The following is a 19094-nucleotide window of genomic DNA, read 5'->3' as shown; positions in this document are numbered from 1 at the left end:
TCAAACAAAAATGTCAAATGCTGCAAAGTGCAACACTAGAAAGGAAGACGTACTGCTTCATGCTGTTGCTTTCAAAGTGTTTATCTCACTAATTTGAACCATAAATGTAAACCCATCAAGAGTAAAGTATTATGCTAAAGTTGGGGCTGGTTTAGTTGGTTCAACACAAAAAGCCACAACTGCTGAGCCTGCTCCTGACACAGGAAAATGAATATCATCAAGAAGCAACTCCAGAGACTAGAAGTATAGCTCAGTGGTAGAGCACCTGACTAGAACATGTGAAGCACTGGGTTGGATCCTCAGCACCACATAAAAACAAAATAAAGATATTGTACCCATCTACAACTAAAAAAATATTTAAAAAAAAAAAAAGCAACTTCAAATTCTTAAATATTTAAATTCCATTTAAGTTGACCATGGATTTTATTTTTTAAAAAATAAATCAGCTATAGGGCTGGGGATATAGCTCAGTTGGTAGAGTGCTTGCCTTGCAAGCACAAGGCCCTGGGTTCAATCCCCAGCACCGCAAAATAAATAAATAATTAATTAATTAAATGAATCAGCTATAAAAAAGATTAAAATATACAAAATTGAACTGGGGATGTAGCTCAGTGTTAGAGCAGGTGCTCATGCATTTAATCCCTAACATCACCAAAAGAAAAAAAAAAAATTTCCAAAATGTATTCCAAGCACTACACTGTCTGTAACAAAAATGCCTTCTGAATTTCTACCAAAAATAAATCACTGAAGCAGCACCAAAGTGTTCCACAGATTTCTCAACACAGCTGCTCCTTGTCATGTTGAGCAAATCAAAGTCACCACTGTGCACCAGGGGCAAAGTCATTGTGAGGGTAACTTGGAGCAAGGACCCTGCCATGGGAGAAGCCCCAGATCAGCACAGAAAAGGGTATCCCAGGCTCCTATTCTAAGTGTAGCCAAGTCAGTTTTACTACTACAGAGTGAAAAGACCCATATCACTCCATGATGGGGACACTGGGGTGTGTGTGTGTGTTTCAGTTGATTCATTCATAGAATATAGGATTATGTTTCATGAGCATAGAAGAGCTGACGTGAGACTGACAGCCCTGCCTGCAGCTATGACCTGAATACACAAAGAGCCCCTCATCCATGCAGCAACCACATACGAACCAGAGTTCTTACCACACTTTAAGAGAGGACAAGCAAAAGGCACAAGAAAAAGCCAACAAAAAATGGGCATCAATTAACAAGAACCAGAAGGCAGGCCTTAAGAAGTGGGCAATGGTTCCAACAAGAAGACACAGAACAGAAAAAGAGTTTTGCAGTTCAGGAAAAGCTATGGGAAAGCCAAACAATCAGGCACAGAAGGAAAGTGGAGCCAGTGGCTGAAATTCTCAAGGCAGGTGCTGGAGTACAGCAGAGAGGACAACTGCCCTAGCTCCTTCCACTCTCTCAGGACCAAACCTCAATCCTCCTTAGAAAGGTCAGAACCTGTTGACCAATGCACTGGGAATAACTAGATACCATAAAAAACCTGGGAGTAGGCCCCTGTCTCTACCAAACAAAATGAGACCAATACCAGACCAATGGGAATTTAACATTTCTGAACTGTTTATTTTAAACATTAACTGTTTCATTTTGACTTTTTTTTTTGGGGGGGGGGCTTGCAGTCTGGGAATCAAACTCAGGGGCTCACAAATACAAATGTTCTACCACTGAGCTATCTCTGAACACTTTCCATTTTTTATTTTCAGACAGGGTATCATTAAGTTGCCAAGACTGATCTCAAACTTATGATCCTCCTGCCTTAGCCTCCTGAGGTAGCTGGGATTATAGGCATGGACCACAATACCTGGCAGTTTGGACTGTTTTTAAGATATGAACACAAAATGTCATCATTCTATGTGTCCTCAACATGCTGAGACCCTCAAAAAGGAGAACCTGATCTGTTGACAGCACAGGTCACCCCCAAAGGTTCTTAAGAGAGGTCAGTAAGAAGTGCAGATGCCAGCCTAGAACAGAGAAAACAGTCTTGGAGAGAACCAAATTCAGAATCAAAAGGAAGGGCAGGATGGTGGGTCAAGTGTCGAGGAAGACAGCCAGATAACCGCACACACTGTCTAGAGAGCAGAACAGGAGGAAGAAGGAATGTGCAGCTTTGTTTTGCTCTAATACTTTACCACAAACAAAATTTTTGCAAGTAAACATTTTCTTTTTTTATTTCTTCCTTCCTATTTCTTTTAGCAGTCTGGAGATCAAACCCAGGGCCTCAAGTATGCTAAGCAAACATCTACCACTAAACTACATCTCCATCCCTAAATATTTTAAAAATAAGTTTTCTTTAAAAATAAGAATGGGTTAGGGGAGTAGTTCAGTGGTAGGGCACTTCTCCAGCATGTATGAGGTCCTAGGTTTGATCCTAAGCACCAAATATTTTTTAATTTAAAATTAAATAAATAATAAAAATGGGGGTAAGGATAGAAGCCAGGAGTGGTGATATATGCCTGTTGTCAGCTTTTCAAGTGGCTGAGCTAGGAGGATGACTTGAGCCTAAGAGTTAGAGGCCAGCCTGGGGAACATAGGTGAGACTCCATTTTAAAACAAAATGTACACATATATGCATATATACAAGAAAATAAGGATACAACAACCAACTATAAAGTATAAAACCAAATGGAAAACGGCAGCTTTCAGTCAGGTATGGTTGCATACATCTGTAATCCCAATGACTCGAGAGGCTGAGGAGGGAGGATCACCTATTCAAAGCCAGTCTCAGCAATTTAGGGAGACCCTAGGAACCTACCTTAAAAAAAAAAAAAAAAAAAAATGGGTGGGGATGTAGCCAGTGGTTAAGCATTCCTAGATTCAATCTCTGGTACCAAAAAAAACCAAAACAAAACAAAAAAACAAACAAACAAAAAAAAAAAAAACAAGGGGTAGGGGCAGTTTTAAGAGACTACAATAATTTAAATACAGACCAAAGATGAAATTCAATTTGAGAATTATCCTATTAACTTTATTTGGTGTGGTTATGAAAATATCTCACTGTCAGTCAGTTAAAGTGATATATTCATGCCAGAAATGACACAGGTCTGGGATTGGCCTTAACATGCTCCAGTGGGCCAGACACATTGGCACACCCTATAATCCCAGCTACTCAGGAAGCTGACGCAGGAGGATTCCAAGTTCAAGGCCAGCCTCAGCAACTAGTGAGACCCAGTCTCAAAACAAAATGAAACAAAACAAAAAAAGGGGGCTGGGGATGTAGTTCAGTAGCAAAGTGCCCCAACCCAGGATTCAATCCCCACTATTACAAAACAAAAACTCTAGTGGGACCCCTACCCAAAACAAAACAAACAACAAAAATAAGTGGGTCAGGGACTAGGTTTTAACAGACCAGCACAGGGTGGAGCTACTAAAGTTGGAAGATGGGTCTCCTAAGGAGCTTCTCTTTGTACTCCTCTCCATTACCTATGATAGACATTATGATATGAAGCTCAAAAATTAGTAATAAGAAAGCATGCAGGGCAGAAAGAGGAGCCACTGAATTTGCTCTGCTTTCACTGGATGTGAAATGTTCAATCCCAGCATGAGCTCTCTGAAAATGGAATCTGGCCTCTGGACTTTTCTGAAGTGGAGGTGGGAGAGATGATCTAAATATTATAGCACTTCTAATTTTATTATCTTTACCTAAGCTACATGTTCTAAAATGGCACAAATTGGGCTGGGGAGATAGCTCAGCTGGTAGAGTGCTTGCTTCGCAAACACAAGGCCCTGAGTTCGATTCCCAGTACCACAAAAATAAAAAAATTAAAAAAAATAAAATAAAATGGCACAAATTAAGCACTCTTGATAAACTGAAACATTTCTAGGCTGTGAATCTTAACCCTCTATGGGTCACAGATGCTTTTCAAAATCTGACAAAAATTCTGGATCATCTTGCTTGAAAAATACGCACATACCATATATAGGTTTAATTCAACTTGAAGAGGATCCACCTTGCTGTCTTGCAAAGTAGAGGAGAAATGAAATCCCACCAGATCACAACCAGTATCTCTGGAGGGTGGATCCCCTGAATCAGCCCTCCTTCCACTCCCAGGCTAAGAAGTGCAGAGCACACACCTGATTCTGAAAGAGTTCCTCAGAGACTCCTGGTAATAGACATAGTCATAAAATCTGCCAAGGACCTTCAACCTGCATGCACACACCTCTGATTAAAGAACAAAGTCCTTTATACACACCACCCCTACAGTGGGCCTCTCCTGAATGTGATCATTTCCCGAGCAGCTAAATCTGCGGGGGCCCCTTGGCTCAAGTTAGTGGAAACTGGGTACTCTTACCCTACCTCAGAGACACAGCAGGTTCCCTTACTCTCCAACCATCACATTCTGCTTTCTCTAATACCATGTAATAAAAAAAAATTTTCAAGGAGAATGAGAGTTACTTACACGTCCAAGGAACACAGAGTCACCATGCCCCCACAAAAACCCTGTTCAAAAGCTACACTAGCATCAGTTCCATGTGGGGAACACTATGGCCACTGCTACTGCATGTCCTCCCACCCAGGGGCCATTCAGGAATGGGCATCAGGAGCCCATAGCCAGGTGCTTCTTACCTCCCACATTCAAGGTGCTGTCATTCAGGAGCTGCTGTCTCTAAATTCGAACAAAACTTATAATGAGTTGGTTGGTCACAAAAAGGTTGTTTAAGAAAAGGCAAAGGTTATGTTTGAGAAAAGACTGGCACAAGATGACAGTCTCTGACTGAAATGTCTGGGCTATGTTATGCTGAATACAATCTGTACCTGCTATCATCAGGAACCTCCAGGGTTCAACATAACTAAAGCAGAGGCACTTTCACAGGGCACTTCTTTCTGGGGAAAGGGCTGAGCAAGCGGTCCTGGTGCCAAACAGGGCCTGGTGGCTCCAGCTATTTCCAGTTCATTCTTCAATGTCACTAACTCCTGAAGGTGAAACATATTCAAATGCCAATGGGCACTTACTATTGGTAAGATAACCTCAAGACTCCAGAGTGAGATAAAGGCCCAAAAATTCACAGTGTGAAACAATACTGGCTGACCATGCCCTCCATGCAGATGCTGAACACCCTAACCCTCGTTTCCTTCTACTCTTCCAAAGACCAGACAGATGAGACACAGGTGAGGAACTATGGAATCTAACCTCCATTCACACTGCACTGTAACCCTTCCATCAAGTTGGCAGTTTTATTCAAAAACAAAGAGATGGCTACTGGCACCTATAAATATTCACTGGCCACAAACTGAATAAACTGTTTCAGGTGTGATTTTTATCTGTAATCATGTATAGAAAGGGATCTAAGAAAGAAGTGCCCAAATAAGTAACACAGAAATTAGAAAGAAACAGGAACACAATGATCTAAAAGGTCATTTATACAGAAATTGCAAAAAGCGACTTAAAGGCATGTCATACATAAGTGTCTTCTTCAGTTATGATGGAGGAGCTTCCTGAGGTCCCATTCTTTCCCATGTACTTTCTTTCCTCAGAGGCTTCATCCTGAAGTAGCCATTGGGGAGATCCTGGAAGGCCACATGCACGCTTTGAGTCTTTATAGAATTCCCGTCTTTACGTAATTCCTCACATCCTCACAGGGCTTCAGGCATGCTTCCTCTTGTCCTTGTAGGGCCATATATGTGTGCTTCTTCACATCCTGGCAGGACTACACATATGCATCCTTTTACCCTCACAGGGCCATACGTGTGCTTCTTCATGTGCTAGCTGGATTGATCCTTTTGTCTAGTACTGTACATCAAGCAAGGGAACTGATTCTGTTGAGGCCACACTGGTTTAATGCCGATGGTGTGGTGGTCAGTACCAGGCTCCAGTACCTGCCTGTCTGCCTGAAGACTGCTCAGGATGCACACACTTACCTGGGCATCCAGTCAGCACCACAACAACACACCAATATGGAAGACCACCCTGTAAACCTTACCTTATGTACACTTTTGGGATTCTCCAGCCAAGCACAGTACATCTCCTCCACATAGTTCGAACTAGTCCCACTCAGAAAGGGTTCAGCAGCGACAGGTGCAGAGTAGCACCGAATGTGTTGAAACGTCCTAATTGCTGCTGGTTTGTTTTGTGAAAATGTCTTAACAGTCTGAGAAGCCGTCAATGGCCTCAACTTAGCAGCACAAGTCCTTAAATGAAACATTTTTGTCCTGAAATCTTTCCCAATTACCTGTAGGAAAAAAGCAAGAAAGGAAAGTTTTAAAACAGCATCATAGAAGATAAGGTTACCAAAGCAAACAAACAAAAACCCCTACCCTACTTTGGAGAAAGATTCTGATCTGTAAATGCATTTGCAATAGCACTCTGCCTAATCAATGCCTGAGTCCACCAGAGAGCTAGACAGAGCAAGACTATGTCCAACTGACACACATGCTTGCAATGTCTACTAGGATGCCAACAGAGGTGGGTGCACAGCTGCAGACATTATCATCTGCATTTAAAAAGTTCAAAACTAGTTTGAGGGGTTTGACAAACATGAGTTTTCTCTATGTTTATATATTATATAAAACAACTGCAAAAAAAGCAAGAAGGGTGTGGCAGTGTACACCTGTAAATCTAGTAGCTTGGAAGGCTGAGGCCAGAGGATCACCAAGTTCAAAGTCAGTCTCAGCAACTTCAGGAGGCCCTATCTTGATAAAATAAAAAATAAAAAGGGCTTGGGGATGTGGTTCAGTGGTTAGATGTCCCTGGGTTCAATCCTTGCTACAAAAAAAAAAAAAAAAAAAAGGCAACAAGGATTCCTTAATTTAGTATTAGGGTTAATTGCAGATGGGAAAGACACTTTTTAGTCTATCAAGACATTACTGAATACTTGCTATGCTCACAGTACTCTGGAAAACTCATAGAAATTAGAAAAATATTTTGCTTATACTCGAGTACTCCCAAGAAATAAATACAAAAATGCCATTAAAAAAAGCCCTGAGAGGCTGCGGTTGTGACTTAGTGGTAGAGCACTTGCCTAGCATGTGTGAGGCACTAGATTCAACTCTTAGCACCACATATAAATAAATGAATAAAATAAAGGCCTATCAACATCTAAAAAAACACACACACACCAAAAAAAAAAAAAAAAAAAGGAAAGCCTTGAGTGCTTGAGTGGTACAGAACATGCCAAGAGAACCCTCTGAGAGGTAGGCTCCTTCCAGGTAGAAGTGTCTCAGACAGGAAGGATGTGAACCAGAAGGAAGGAAGAAGAGGTACTACCTGTGGAAGGACTCAGGGCTTGCAGGCAGAAAGACAAGTAAAAAAGTGGAAAGAGACTGAGAGAAAAGCCAGATCTGTGGTGCTAGGAAAGAAGAATGAGGAAAAACAAGACTGTGATAGCACTTAGCCTGTCAAAAAACCCAGGCATCCTGTCTAAGCCAATGAGCACAACAGCTCTGCAAAAACTGAAATCATACAGCAGGTAAGTAATCTGTGCATAAACGCACGCTCTCTCTAAAAGGTTCTGCCTTACAGATAGGCCAAGTGTCTGTTCCCTTCTGTCTTGCCAGGGTCATGGGACTACCAGTAGTAGAACCAGGATCCCGAGCCAACCCTCTTAACAGTAAAACCCTCTTCTGCTCTACAATGACCTGCCAGACTCATCAATCTCTTATATCAGCTGGACAAGAAAGAGGGAGAAGCTGAGTCAAAGGGGAAGGGAGGCCTGAATTAAGAAGAAAGGAGCAGAGAGGAAGTAGAGATTCAGATTCATCTACTGATTTGCAAGATCTAATTTATAATTCTCTATCAAAATTGTCATTTTATAAAAGTAGTTAAATGTCCACCAGAACTTTAAAGAGTTTAAAGAGGTTACACTGTTCCCAAAGGGTCTCAAAAACCTCTTTCAGCCACTCCTAGAAATATTGCTGCCTCTAGCCAGTGACTCTCTTCCAGAAGAGGGGGAGGATGAAGACTGCTTCTCTTCCTCTGAGTTCTAGCTGTCAAGAGCAACCAGTTCAGGCAAAAGGGAATCTGGAGAGCTTTGGCCTCAGGGTCAAAAGGCTGAACCATCAATGTACAAAGAGGAAAGTTCCATGAAGACACTGCCTAAGAGGGCTGGGAAGCAGGGGTGTGTGTGTTTGGGGGCGGGGGGCGGTCCTACTGGCCTCAATGCTTGCTTGTTTGCTTAGAATCTGCCCCAAAGCAGATGCCCTAGCAGTAAAGTTGAAATTACATACCATGTCCAGGGTTTGGGGTGTAGTTCAGTGGTATGGCATGCACTTAGCATACTCATGGCCCTGGGTTTGATCCCCAGCATCAAAACAATAACAAATATACCCCATTTCACATGTACCTGATGTAATTCAAGTTCTGAAGCATGTTATAAAATGCATGGAAATAAATTTTACCCAAAAAAATTGTATTCTTTATTAGAGCCTTCCTCCTGGCCCAGATATGCTCAGACTATGCATAGAGACAATGATGATATCACATGTTCTTCTCTGGCTGCTCCGGTGTTGAGAAAAGAAAGGTCAGTGGGGGTGGGAAGGACGGTGGAATGAGACAGACATTATTACCCTATGTACATGTATGACTGCATGACCGATGTCACTCTGCATCGTGTACAGCCAGAGGAATGAGCTTGTGCTCCATTTGTGTGCAATGTGTCACAAAATGCAATCTGCTGTCATGTACAACTAATTAGAACAAATTAAAAGATTTATACAAAAAAAGGTCAGTAAAAGTGAAAACAGAACAGATTGTGTAAAAACAAACTAAACAAGCAAATGAAATTTGCTCCTCATGAATTAATGGTGGATAAGCAATATATTTCTGGCTATAACTACAGTATGCAACTTTTAATTCCTGCATTTTCCTTCACTTTAGAAGTCAGAAGTTTTAAGTTAACTCAGTAGTTCTTCTTACTTCAATTATACTCTAATTTTTCTCTCTAATAAATTTAAGGCAAAGAGCACTACTAACATTAGCAGCAAAAATACCAGTGTTGCTGCTTTTGATGCTAATTTTTTAGTTACTCAGATGCAGAAGAAAACACTCATTCTTCTAACATCCTTATTATCAAGGCAGCAAGAGACATCCAACTGCCTGAGGTAGGTTTTTTCCCCTAGAATACAGCTGTAATAGTCCAATGAATAGGCACTGAATTGACAAGCATAAAATGTGCATTTCATCTGTTCTTCCCAAACTATCTTTTTAACATGTAACTAAATCATGATGCACAGCTAGCTATCTGCAGCCATTGAGTCTGATAGTTTAGTGCTACCCAGCACAGTCAACAAGACAGCTACAGATCTTTAACTTCCCTTTCAATGACTCATCAGAAAGTTGCCCTTCAGCAGATGGCGCAACACCCCATCTCTATCCAGAAATGGCCAGGACAGCTGCTTGCTGTCTACACACAAACAGACCCACAGAGCTGACACTAGACTTACACTGACAATTCTGATAAACAGACTTTCACCTTTCTCTCTTATATAATGTGGTAAGAAGACATTAGCTACAAGAAGAAAGGAAACTACCAATCAACTTTAGGTTTTAAGTCACAATTTTAGCATTCTTTGAGTAATACTAGGTTCAACATTAAGGATAACAACACATCAGGGGTGGGAGATGTAGCTCAGTGGTAGAGCACCTGCTTAAAAAAACACTTCCATTTAAGAAGTGTACCACGTCCATCCAATGGGAAAAAATATTTTTAATAAATGGTGCTGGGACACTGGAGTTCCAAGTGTAAAGGAATGACCCCTAACTCACATCACATACAAAATTAATTGAAAATGGATCTAAGTCCTAAGTGCAAGAGATAAAAGTGTAAGAAACTTGCAAGTTTTATAACTTTCAAGTTATGATGGAGTATATCTTCTAGGAAATCTTCTAGTAATAGATTAGTCATGACATCAAAAATACAAAGGAAAAAAATAGACTTCTTCAAAATAAACCTTTGTACTTCAAAAGACCCATTAAGAAAGAAAATATAGGCTAAGAGAAAATATTTGAAAATCATTTATCATTTATCTGATATAGAACTTATACACAGAATATATTAGAAAAATAACCCAATCAAAAAAGAGGCAAAAGAATTGGAATTGCTATTTCTCCAGTGATATACAAATGACTAATAAGCACATGACAAAATACTCATGCTTAACATCATGAATCATTAAAGAAAGGAAAATCAAAACCACAAGATACCACTTTACACTCACTAGACTGGATATAATTAAAAAGAAAATAACAAGTTTTGACAAGGATAAGAAATTGGAACCCTCCTACATTTCTGGCCAGAACTTGAAATGGTGCAATCACTTTGGAAAAGTCTGGCAGTTCCTCAAATGCGTAAACATAAAATTACCATATGACCCATCAATTCCATGCCCACAAGAAAACTGGTACACTATTTTATAAATAGCAACACTATTCATAAAAGCCAAAAGTACAATCTGAATATCCATTAACTGAGGAATGCACAATGTGGGATATCCACAAATGTAATATTGTGTAATAAAAACAAACGAGTTTTATGCATGGTACAATGTGGATGAATCCTGAAAAGATTACACTCAGTACTCCATTTATATGAAATGTCCATAAGAGGCAAATCCACAGGGACAGGAAGTGCTTAAATGGGCAGGAGAAAGAGACAAGAATGAGGATAGGCTCTTCCTGGATATGAGAGTATCTTTCCAGGGGAGATGAAAAAGCTCTAAAACTAATCATGTTCATGGTTGTACAACCATCTAACGTTCTAAAAAATATTCAACCACACAATTTTTTAAAATACCTTTATTTTGTTTAGTTTCTTTGTTTGTTTAATGTGGTGCTGGGGATCGAACCCAGTGCCTCATGAGCGCTAGGCAAGCGCTCTTCGATTAAGCCACAACCTCGACCTTATAATTTGTGTGTGTAGCCAGGCAAATTATAAGGTGCACACCTGTAATCCCAGCAGCTTGGAGACTAAGACAGAAGGATCACCAGGTTCAAAGCCAGTCTCAGCAAATCACTGAACCCCTAAGCAACTTGATAAGACCCTGTCTCTAAGTAAAATAAACAAGCAAATAAATAAATAGGACTGGAGATGTGGCTCAGTGGTTAAGCACCCCTGGGTTCAATCCCCAGTACCAAACAATTTTTTTAATTAAAAAAATTTAAGTGGATAAATTGTATGGTACGTGACTTATATCGCAATCAACTTGTTTTAAAGAATAATGTCTAAGAAAAAAATCCAAGAGAACTTATCAATATCAATAAAGTATACAAAATGATGCAAGCTATAATCTCTTGATTTCAAGATTTAAGAATAAATCTATACATTCAGAAAAAATAAGATGTAAAAAGAAAAAAGTAAAAATTAAAGGAAATTAAAAAAATTTTTTTTCTTTTTAGTTATAGATGGACACGTACCTTTATTTATTTATTTATATGTGGTGCTGAGAATCGAACCCAGTGCCTCACACATGCTAGGCAAGCGCTCTACCACTGAGCCACAACCCCAGCTCCGGAAATTTTGTTTTTAAGTGTTAAATGCCTTATCCTTAAGAAATTATATACTTAAATGTAATTTTGTTTGAAGTATGAAGCCCTCCAGATCTGTGTCTAGAATTTCCCCTATACCGAATGATCACCTCTAAGTCCCTGCTATAGAATAGAGGAAAAGAAAAATATGTTGATGCCTATCAATATAACATTGACTAGGCAGAGGGATAATTGGAAAAGCAATGCCTTCAAAAACAGCTTGGGCAGTGTCTTACCAACTGAGTCTTTGAGAGGAAAAAAGTATGCAAGCTTACCACCTATGTGTACTGGCTGGCAACCATTTTAAAGATAAATTTGAAAACATGCCATTTTCTTTTTTGTTTCAGATTCCTTCTTATTATGATTCAAGAACAAAATGTCTGCTTCATACCTGTGGCTGTTATTCCATGCTTGCAATTACTATAGTTTGAGCAGTGATACAAAGAATATTATGTGTACAGACAGAGTATAACTATCAATTCTCCCTTACAGAGCAAGAATCTCAAGGAATTTAACATCTTCTGCTAGTTAACACCTCTTATTAAAGATAAGTGGGGGGATAGGGAGATAGTAAGGATTACTTTTTAATGGCAAAAGTGTGACACCAATTCAGTGTGTGAGCCACATGGCCTGTATGCTCAGTGTCTTCAGTCATGAAGTAGAGACAGCAATTACTTTAATCTTATAACTCATACTGTGTGTGTGTGTGTATGTGTGAAACTAACAGAAACATGAAAACACTTTGCAAGCTTCAACGGATTTCTGTGACTAAAGAATTATAAATTTCTAAGAAAAAAAGGCCCAATCAGTGATATAAAAAGTTAAAAATTCTAAGATACCTAACTATCAGTTAATCTGGTGTACCAGTTACTCTAATTTCTGAAACATTCATAGTCTATCTCCATCCTTCAGCACAGAAGCCTTCCTCGTTCACCAAATCACATTCCTTTATCACAGGAAGACCTCCAAAGTCAGTCCCCTGAGTGAGTTTCAGTACCTGGGTATGGTCCTGCAGCATTAGTGGTGCCAAGGGATGCAGGAGTCTGAAAAGGTTGATTTGTGAGGAGGGAGGTACAGAGGTAATTTTTAAAGGTGCTCAAAGAGTACAAATTTTTAAATCTTTGTGTAAAGTAAGATAATTTGTCAACCTTTTATTAAAGCATATACAAGACAGTTGCTTCCTGATAAATACAGCTAAAGACATGAGATATTACATTTAAAACAAAACAAGACTCTAGAGAGTTCCCGGTTTTCTTTTTATATCATGACCCACACTGAGTACTAGAGAAGACTGCGATCCAGAAATGCCAACAGGTGAAGAAACGGCCACAACAAAAGCCTGTTCTCTCTAGCCAAAGTACCAGGAAAGGGATAGCAAGGTGGAAAATTTAACTGCTCCAACACCAGAGAAAACACTGGGGCCCCACCTGCACCCACTCAGGTGATGTCAAGTAGAAACCAGAGACTTTCATCCCCATCCCTGCCCCCACAATATTATCAGTGAAGCCTGGATTCCAACCCTGCCCAGCGTAATGAGACCACACCCAGCCCTCCCAGACAGGTGGGTATCAGTAGGGGACTTTCATCCAGGGCAGTAACAAGGAGGGCCTGCTCACAGATATTCCTATAAAGCAAAAATGAGGCAGCACTCCTGCCCCACAGCAGAGGATTCTGTTCTCTGCTGGGAGATTTAAATAAGATTGAGAATCCAAACTTGACTCCCTAAATGTCCCAGCAGCAATCAAAGCTCTAAGCTTACATCAAGAACTAGAACAAGGGGTTGGGGCTGTAGCTGTAGCTCAGTGGTAGAGCACTTGCCTAGCATGTGCAAGGAACTGGGTTCAATCCTCAGCATCGCATATGAATAAATTAAAAATTAAAGGTCCATCAACAACTAAAAAATAAATAAAGAAAGAACCAGAACAATCTCAACTTAAAGAAATGACCAGCTACAGACACCAACCCCAAGATGACTAAGCTGTTAGAATCATATGGCAAAGATTTTAAATGAGCCACTACCAAAGTGCTTCCATGAGCAACTATGTACATGCTTGAAAAAAAGGGAAAATAGTCTCAGCAAAGAGAGAGAAGATATAAAGAACAAAATGAAATTCACAACTTAAAAAAATAGAATTAACAAAAATAAAAATACTTGATGGATGGGTTAAACAGCAAAATGGAGAGGACAGATCAGTGAAAAGATTGGAAAAATATGAACAAGTTCTCAGAAAACGTGGGACTATAACAGAACGTCTAATATTTGCATCATCAGAGTCTCAGAAGAGAAGCTAAAAAAGTATTCAAAGAAATAATGGCTAAAATTTCCCCAAATTTGGCAAAAGGCATATATTTAAGAGTTTTAAGAAGCAGACTCCAAAAAGAATTAAAAACAAACAAACAAACAAAAAAAAAAAAAACACTAAGACACATATAACCAAACTTGAAAACTCAAAGAAAAATCTTGTAGGAATTAAGAAAAAGGATGCATTATATACCAGAAAATAAAAAGTAAAAACCTCGAATGACTATAATTCTCATTAGAAACTACGGAGGCCAAGAGGAACTAACAGTAATTTTTTTTCTTTGTACTAGGGATTGAACCCAGAGGTGCTTTACTACTGAGCCATATCCCCAGCCCTTTTTATTTTGAGACAGTCTTGTTAAATTGCTTAGGCTAGCCTGGAACTTGTGATCCTCCTGCCTCAGGCGCTTAAGTCATGGGATGACAGGCAAGCACCACCACACCCAGCTTGACAGTATTTTTCAAGTGCCAAAGGAAAAGAACTGTCAACCTGAAATCATGTACCCATCAAAATATCCTTCATCAATGAAAAAGGAATCAAGACATTCTTAGATGAAGAAAAACTTAAAATTTGTCATCAACAGACTTACTCTAAATGAATGGCTGAAGTGAGCTCTAAACAGAAAGGAACTCATGAAAGAACCTTCAGTCTTGGCAACTTGGTGAGACCCTTTCTCAAAATAAATAAACAAACAAAACGGGTTGGTGATAAGAAACTTAGCTCAGTTCAATTCCCAGTACCACACACAAGCAAACATGCACATACACAAAAAAGAACCATGTTGGAACACTGATGAAGGGAGAAAGAACAGTGAAAAGAACAAATACATGGATAAATATATTATCCTTGAGTTTCCTAAGCTGTTTGACAGTTGAAGCAAAATTTATGTCACCAGGTACAGTGGCACACACTCGATCTCAGTAACCCGGGAAGCATGAGGATCAAAAGTTCAAGGCTACCCTGTCTCAAAAAAAAAAAAAAAAAAGGCTGAGAATGTAACTCAGTGGTAGAGTACTGCTGGGTTCAATCCCAAAGACCGACCACACACACACACACACACACACACACACACACACACACACACAGGGACTGAGGATATAGCTCAGTAGTGGTCACTTGCATCCCTGGATTCAATCTCCAGTACCAACCAAACAAAAACAAAGATAATCAAGAACTTTTGCTCCACAAAATGCCCTGTTAAGGTGAAAATACAAGCTACATACAGAGTAGGAGAAAATATCATCTATAAACCATTTATACATTATATAGTCTAGTATCTAGACTATAAGGAATTCTCAAAACTTAACAGTTAAAAAAAAAAATCTGGGCTGGGGTTGTGGCTCAGTGGCAAGCATGAGGCACTGGGTTCGATCCTCAGTACCACATAAAAATGAATAAATAAAATAAAGGTATTATGTTAAAAAAAAACCAAAAAACAAAAAAAAAAAATCTGATTTACAGATCTAAGTCATAAAAAGAATGAAATTATGGCATTTGCAGTACATAGAAGAAACTGGAGAACATCATACTAAGTGAAATAAGCTAGACTCAGAAAAATCAAGGGTCAAATGTTTTCTCTCATATGCAAAAGCTAGAGCAAAGTAAGGGAAAAAAGAAAGGGAGGAGAGGTGGTCAGATCTCATAAGGCTGGAGGGAATATTAGTTGGAGTAGAAAAAGGACATTAAGTGGGAGAGAGGAAGGATAGGAAAGGGGAGAAAATGCAAAATGAATGTGACAAAATTACTCTATGTGCATGTACAAATACACCACAGTGAATTCAACCTTTATGTATATCTTTAAAGCACCAATTAAAATTAAATAAATGAATAAATAGAAGGAAGACCGTAGAATAAAGGTGGGGAAATAGGAGGAGAGCGCAAAGGAAGAGAGGGAACTGAAATGGAGAAAATTAAATTCTATTTATGTATGATTATATCAAAATTAACCCAACTATTACATACAACTATAATGCAACTTATAAAAGCATTTTAAAAATTGAAAAAAAATCCAATCACAAAACGGGCAAAAGATTAAAGACAGTCATTTCATCCAAGGATATACAGATGGACAAATAAACACCTGAAAAGATGGTCAATATCACTGGCCATCAGGGAAACACAAATTAAAACCAAAATGAGACATTACGACACATATATTAGAATAGCTAAAATAAAAAATAGTAGTATCACCAAATGTTGACAAGGTTGTGAAAAAATGGACTGGATGATACATATATGCCTGCCAGAAATAGAAAATGGCGCCAGAGTGGCACACACCTATAATTCTAGGTACCTGAGAAGCTGAGGCAAAGAGATTGCTAATTTCAGGCCAGTCTCAGCAATTTAGGGAGACTTTGTCTCAAAATAAAAATAAAAAGGGTGGGGATATAGCTCAATGGTAGAGCACCCCTGGGTTCAATTCCAGAAAGGAAAAGAAAAAAGAAAAGGAAAGGAAAGATAAAAGAAGGAAGGTAGGTACAACCACTCTGAAAAAATTTAACTGTTTCTTTGAAAACTAAGCAGGCACTAAGATCTAGTGATTGCAACCAGGGACTTTAATCTCAGAAAAATGCCAACTTACATTCACAAATGTCTGTACATGAATGTTTACAGTGGATTTATTTGTACTAGTTAAGGAATGGAAACAGCCCATAGGTCCTTCAATAGCTAAACCAACTGCAGTATAACTACAGCTTGGAAGCCAGAAAAAGGAACAGTTACCAATAACACACAATCATGTGGATGAAACTCCAGGGAACTATGCTGAGAGAAAAAAGAATCCCAAAAGGCTTTATTAGTCCCTTTATTTGGCATTCTTGACACACCAAAATTAGAGAAATGGTAAACTAGTTACCAGGAGTTGAAGGCAGCAGAAAAGTAGAAGTGACTATAAAAAAGGCAACAGGGGGAATCTTTGTATGTTCTGTATCTTGAATTTCATTAATGTCAATATCAGCTTAAAATATTTTTTATATTCTGCAAAATATTACTACTAGAGAAAAGTGGGAAAAGGAACACAAGCTCTCTGCACTATTTGTTATGACTGTGTACGATATATTTGTATGTACAATTTCTTAAAATTTCACAGTACTCAAATTTTTCAATAATTGGCTCAATTATCTCAAAACTTTTTTGGTACTGTAACATGGTACTCAAAGGAGCCACCGTTAACTGATCCCACTCCTCAGTGCCCTAACAAGGGCACATAATAGACATATAAACATGGTAAACATACGGCATTTAATAAATTGTGCATTCAAATTTAGAGCCAATGAAAATTCATAGGAGTATGAATTTCTGAGACTCAAGTTAGTCTTTAAAAACAACCGTAGGTCAGGAGTGGTGGCACACGCCTGTAACCCCAGCGACTTGGGAGGCTAAGGCAGGAGGATTCAAGTTTGAGGCCAGCCTCGTGAACTCCAAGGAGACCCTGTGTCAAGACGGTTTAAAAAGGGGCTGGGGTTGTAATTCGGGGGTAGAGTGCTTGCCTAGCATGTGTGAGGCACTGGGTTTGATTCTCAGCACTGCATATAAATAAAGGTACTGTATCCATCTACAACCAAAAAAAATTTTTAAGACAAAAATAACTGAATTGTGGCAGTGATTGCATAACTGTGAATTTACTACAAACTACTGAACTGTATGCTTTAAATGGGTAAAATGTATTAAATGTAAATTACATCTCAAATGAATACCTCAATAAAGCTGTTATTTAAGGGGGGGGGGGGGAAATGTTAAAAGTACTATCAAAAAAATAACGAGTATACTCTGATCTGTCCGAACTTCCCAAGATCCAGTCATGAACTAATTTGCAAAGCTACTACAGGGTTAACTATTTCCCTGTCAAGAGGGTTTACACAAGAAGCGGATTTGACTATTGCACCCGGTGTCACTCATCCTAATGGGCGCTCCTGAGAGCAACGCAACTGGATCACGCTCCAAGTGCAGGACTTTAAGACCAGGCACAAGGAAACCCCTATAACTCTTCCCTCTGACTAGTGTCAAGGTAAAGGGGCCCCAGAAGTGGGACGTGCCAAGATCATGAAACCAAGCAAAACCTTGAACAAACCCTTTACTTCATTTTTTTAATTAATGCGTTCATCACCAACTTCAAAGGTCATGCAGCCTAAGCAATACACTCCCATCAACTTTGCTATAGATAACACCTGACATATGGGTCACGACGCCTACACTGTTCTCAGGAATTTGTCTGAAACTGGCTAAATGCATCGACCCTTGAGTCTAGAGGTGTCCGATAAGTGACCTTTTGACGTCAGAGGGAAGAAATCTCCGCCCTCAGATAAGGCTAACGCCGCCATTTTCTAAATGTGCGTCCTATTTAGAGCCAGGAAGTTTGATCACGCCAGTGCAAACCGCTGGTTACTGCACTTCCATTACCTCTAACCAATTGCCCCACGCTTAAACCAACTTGCTTCTTTATTCCATAAGTACCTAACCCCTATTCCCAAGGAACAGATTTGAGGCCAGATCTCCTGTCATCATAGCTTGGCCGCCACGTGAATAGACTCTTGAAAAACGTGTCACTTCAGTAATGGCAGACTACAAGGTGGGCAAGAGGGGCCTGGCGCTGCAGCAATCAGGACAAGGGCACCGCGGCAGGCGTCCCGTTAACTCTCCGCAGGCAACACCCCAGTTCTCCTAGCACACCTTTCCCGAGGTAAGCAGCGCGAACGCTGTTTCTACAGAACCGAACTTCCGCCAGATCTACACAGCACCTGGCGGCCAGTGGGCCCCGCAAAGAACCCTGAGTGCCGCGAAGCCAGCGTCCCTGGACAAAGGAGAGCGCGCTGGGGGACACGGCCAACACTGACCGGCACGTGACTGAGCCGCGACCTTGAGGTCACCCCGGACACCGCCCGCCGCCAATGGCGCGCAACTCAGCGCCCGGCGCGACCCCGGCGCCGGGCTGGCCCGCCAATCCCCGCCCGCCGGGCGCCCCCGCCGCGTCATTGGCTACCACACCCGTCCGTCAGGCGCCGTCCCCTCCCACTACCGCCGCCCTCCGTCAGCCCTCTTCGTCCGCTCCGCTCCGGGCACCTTCGCTCCCGCAGTTCCAAGGTCTCGGCGACCTCGCCCTCGGCCACGACCCACGGTTGGCAAGCGCCTGGTCCCCGGCGCGGGACTGGGCCCAGTGGCAGCGTACAGTTACCTGTCTCCGGCTCAGCTCCACCCGAATGAGACACCGACACCCCGCTCCGGGGCACCAAACTCTCGGCCCCGCCCCAGCGTATGGCGTCAGCACGCAGCTCGGCTCCGGGGAGGCCCGCCCCTCGTTGTGGGCGTG

At 40.5% G+C, this 19094-nt stretch overlaps 1 protein-coding gene across 5 annotated transcripts in view; it reads right to left on the bottom strand.

Moving 5' to 3' along the window:
- The window catches only part of OGDH (oxoglutarate dehydrogenase), a 79809-nt gene extending 60715 nt beyond the window's left edge, over window positions 1-19094 (bottom strand). For 3 of the 5 annotated variants that reach the window (XM_079151843.1, XM_079151845.1, XM_079151844.1), the window contains exons 1-2: window positions 18960-19094; window positions 5950-6198 (exon numbers count right to left, since the gene is read on the bottom strand). In XM_079151843.1, the coding sequence (XP_079007969.1) occupies window positions 5950-6171 (222 nt within the window). In that variant the 5' untranslated portion in view covers window positions 6172-6198; window positions 18960-19094. Of the gene's footprint in view, window positions 1-5949; window positions 6199-18847 lie in introns of all 5 variants that reach the window. The other 2 variants (XM_079151846.1, XM_079151842.1) reach the window with 2 other exon arrangements.

This window comes from Sciurus vulgaris (genome assembly GCF_902686455.1).
Source record: "Sciurus vulgaris genome assembly, chromosome: 8".
NCBI lineage: Eukaryota > Metazoa > Chordata > Mammalia > Rodentia > Sciuridae > Sciurus > Sciurus vulgaris.
Note: the sequence above shows the minus strand (reverse complement) of the source record. Positions and strands in the feature narration are given on the sequence as shown.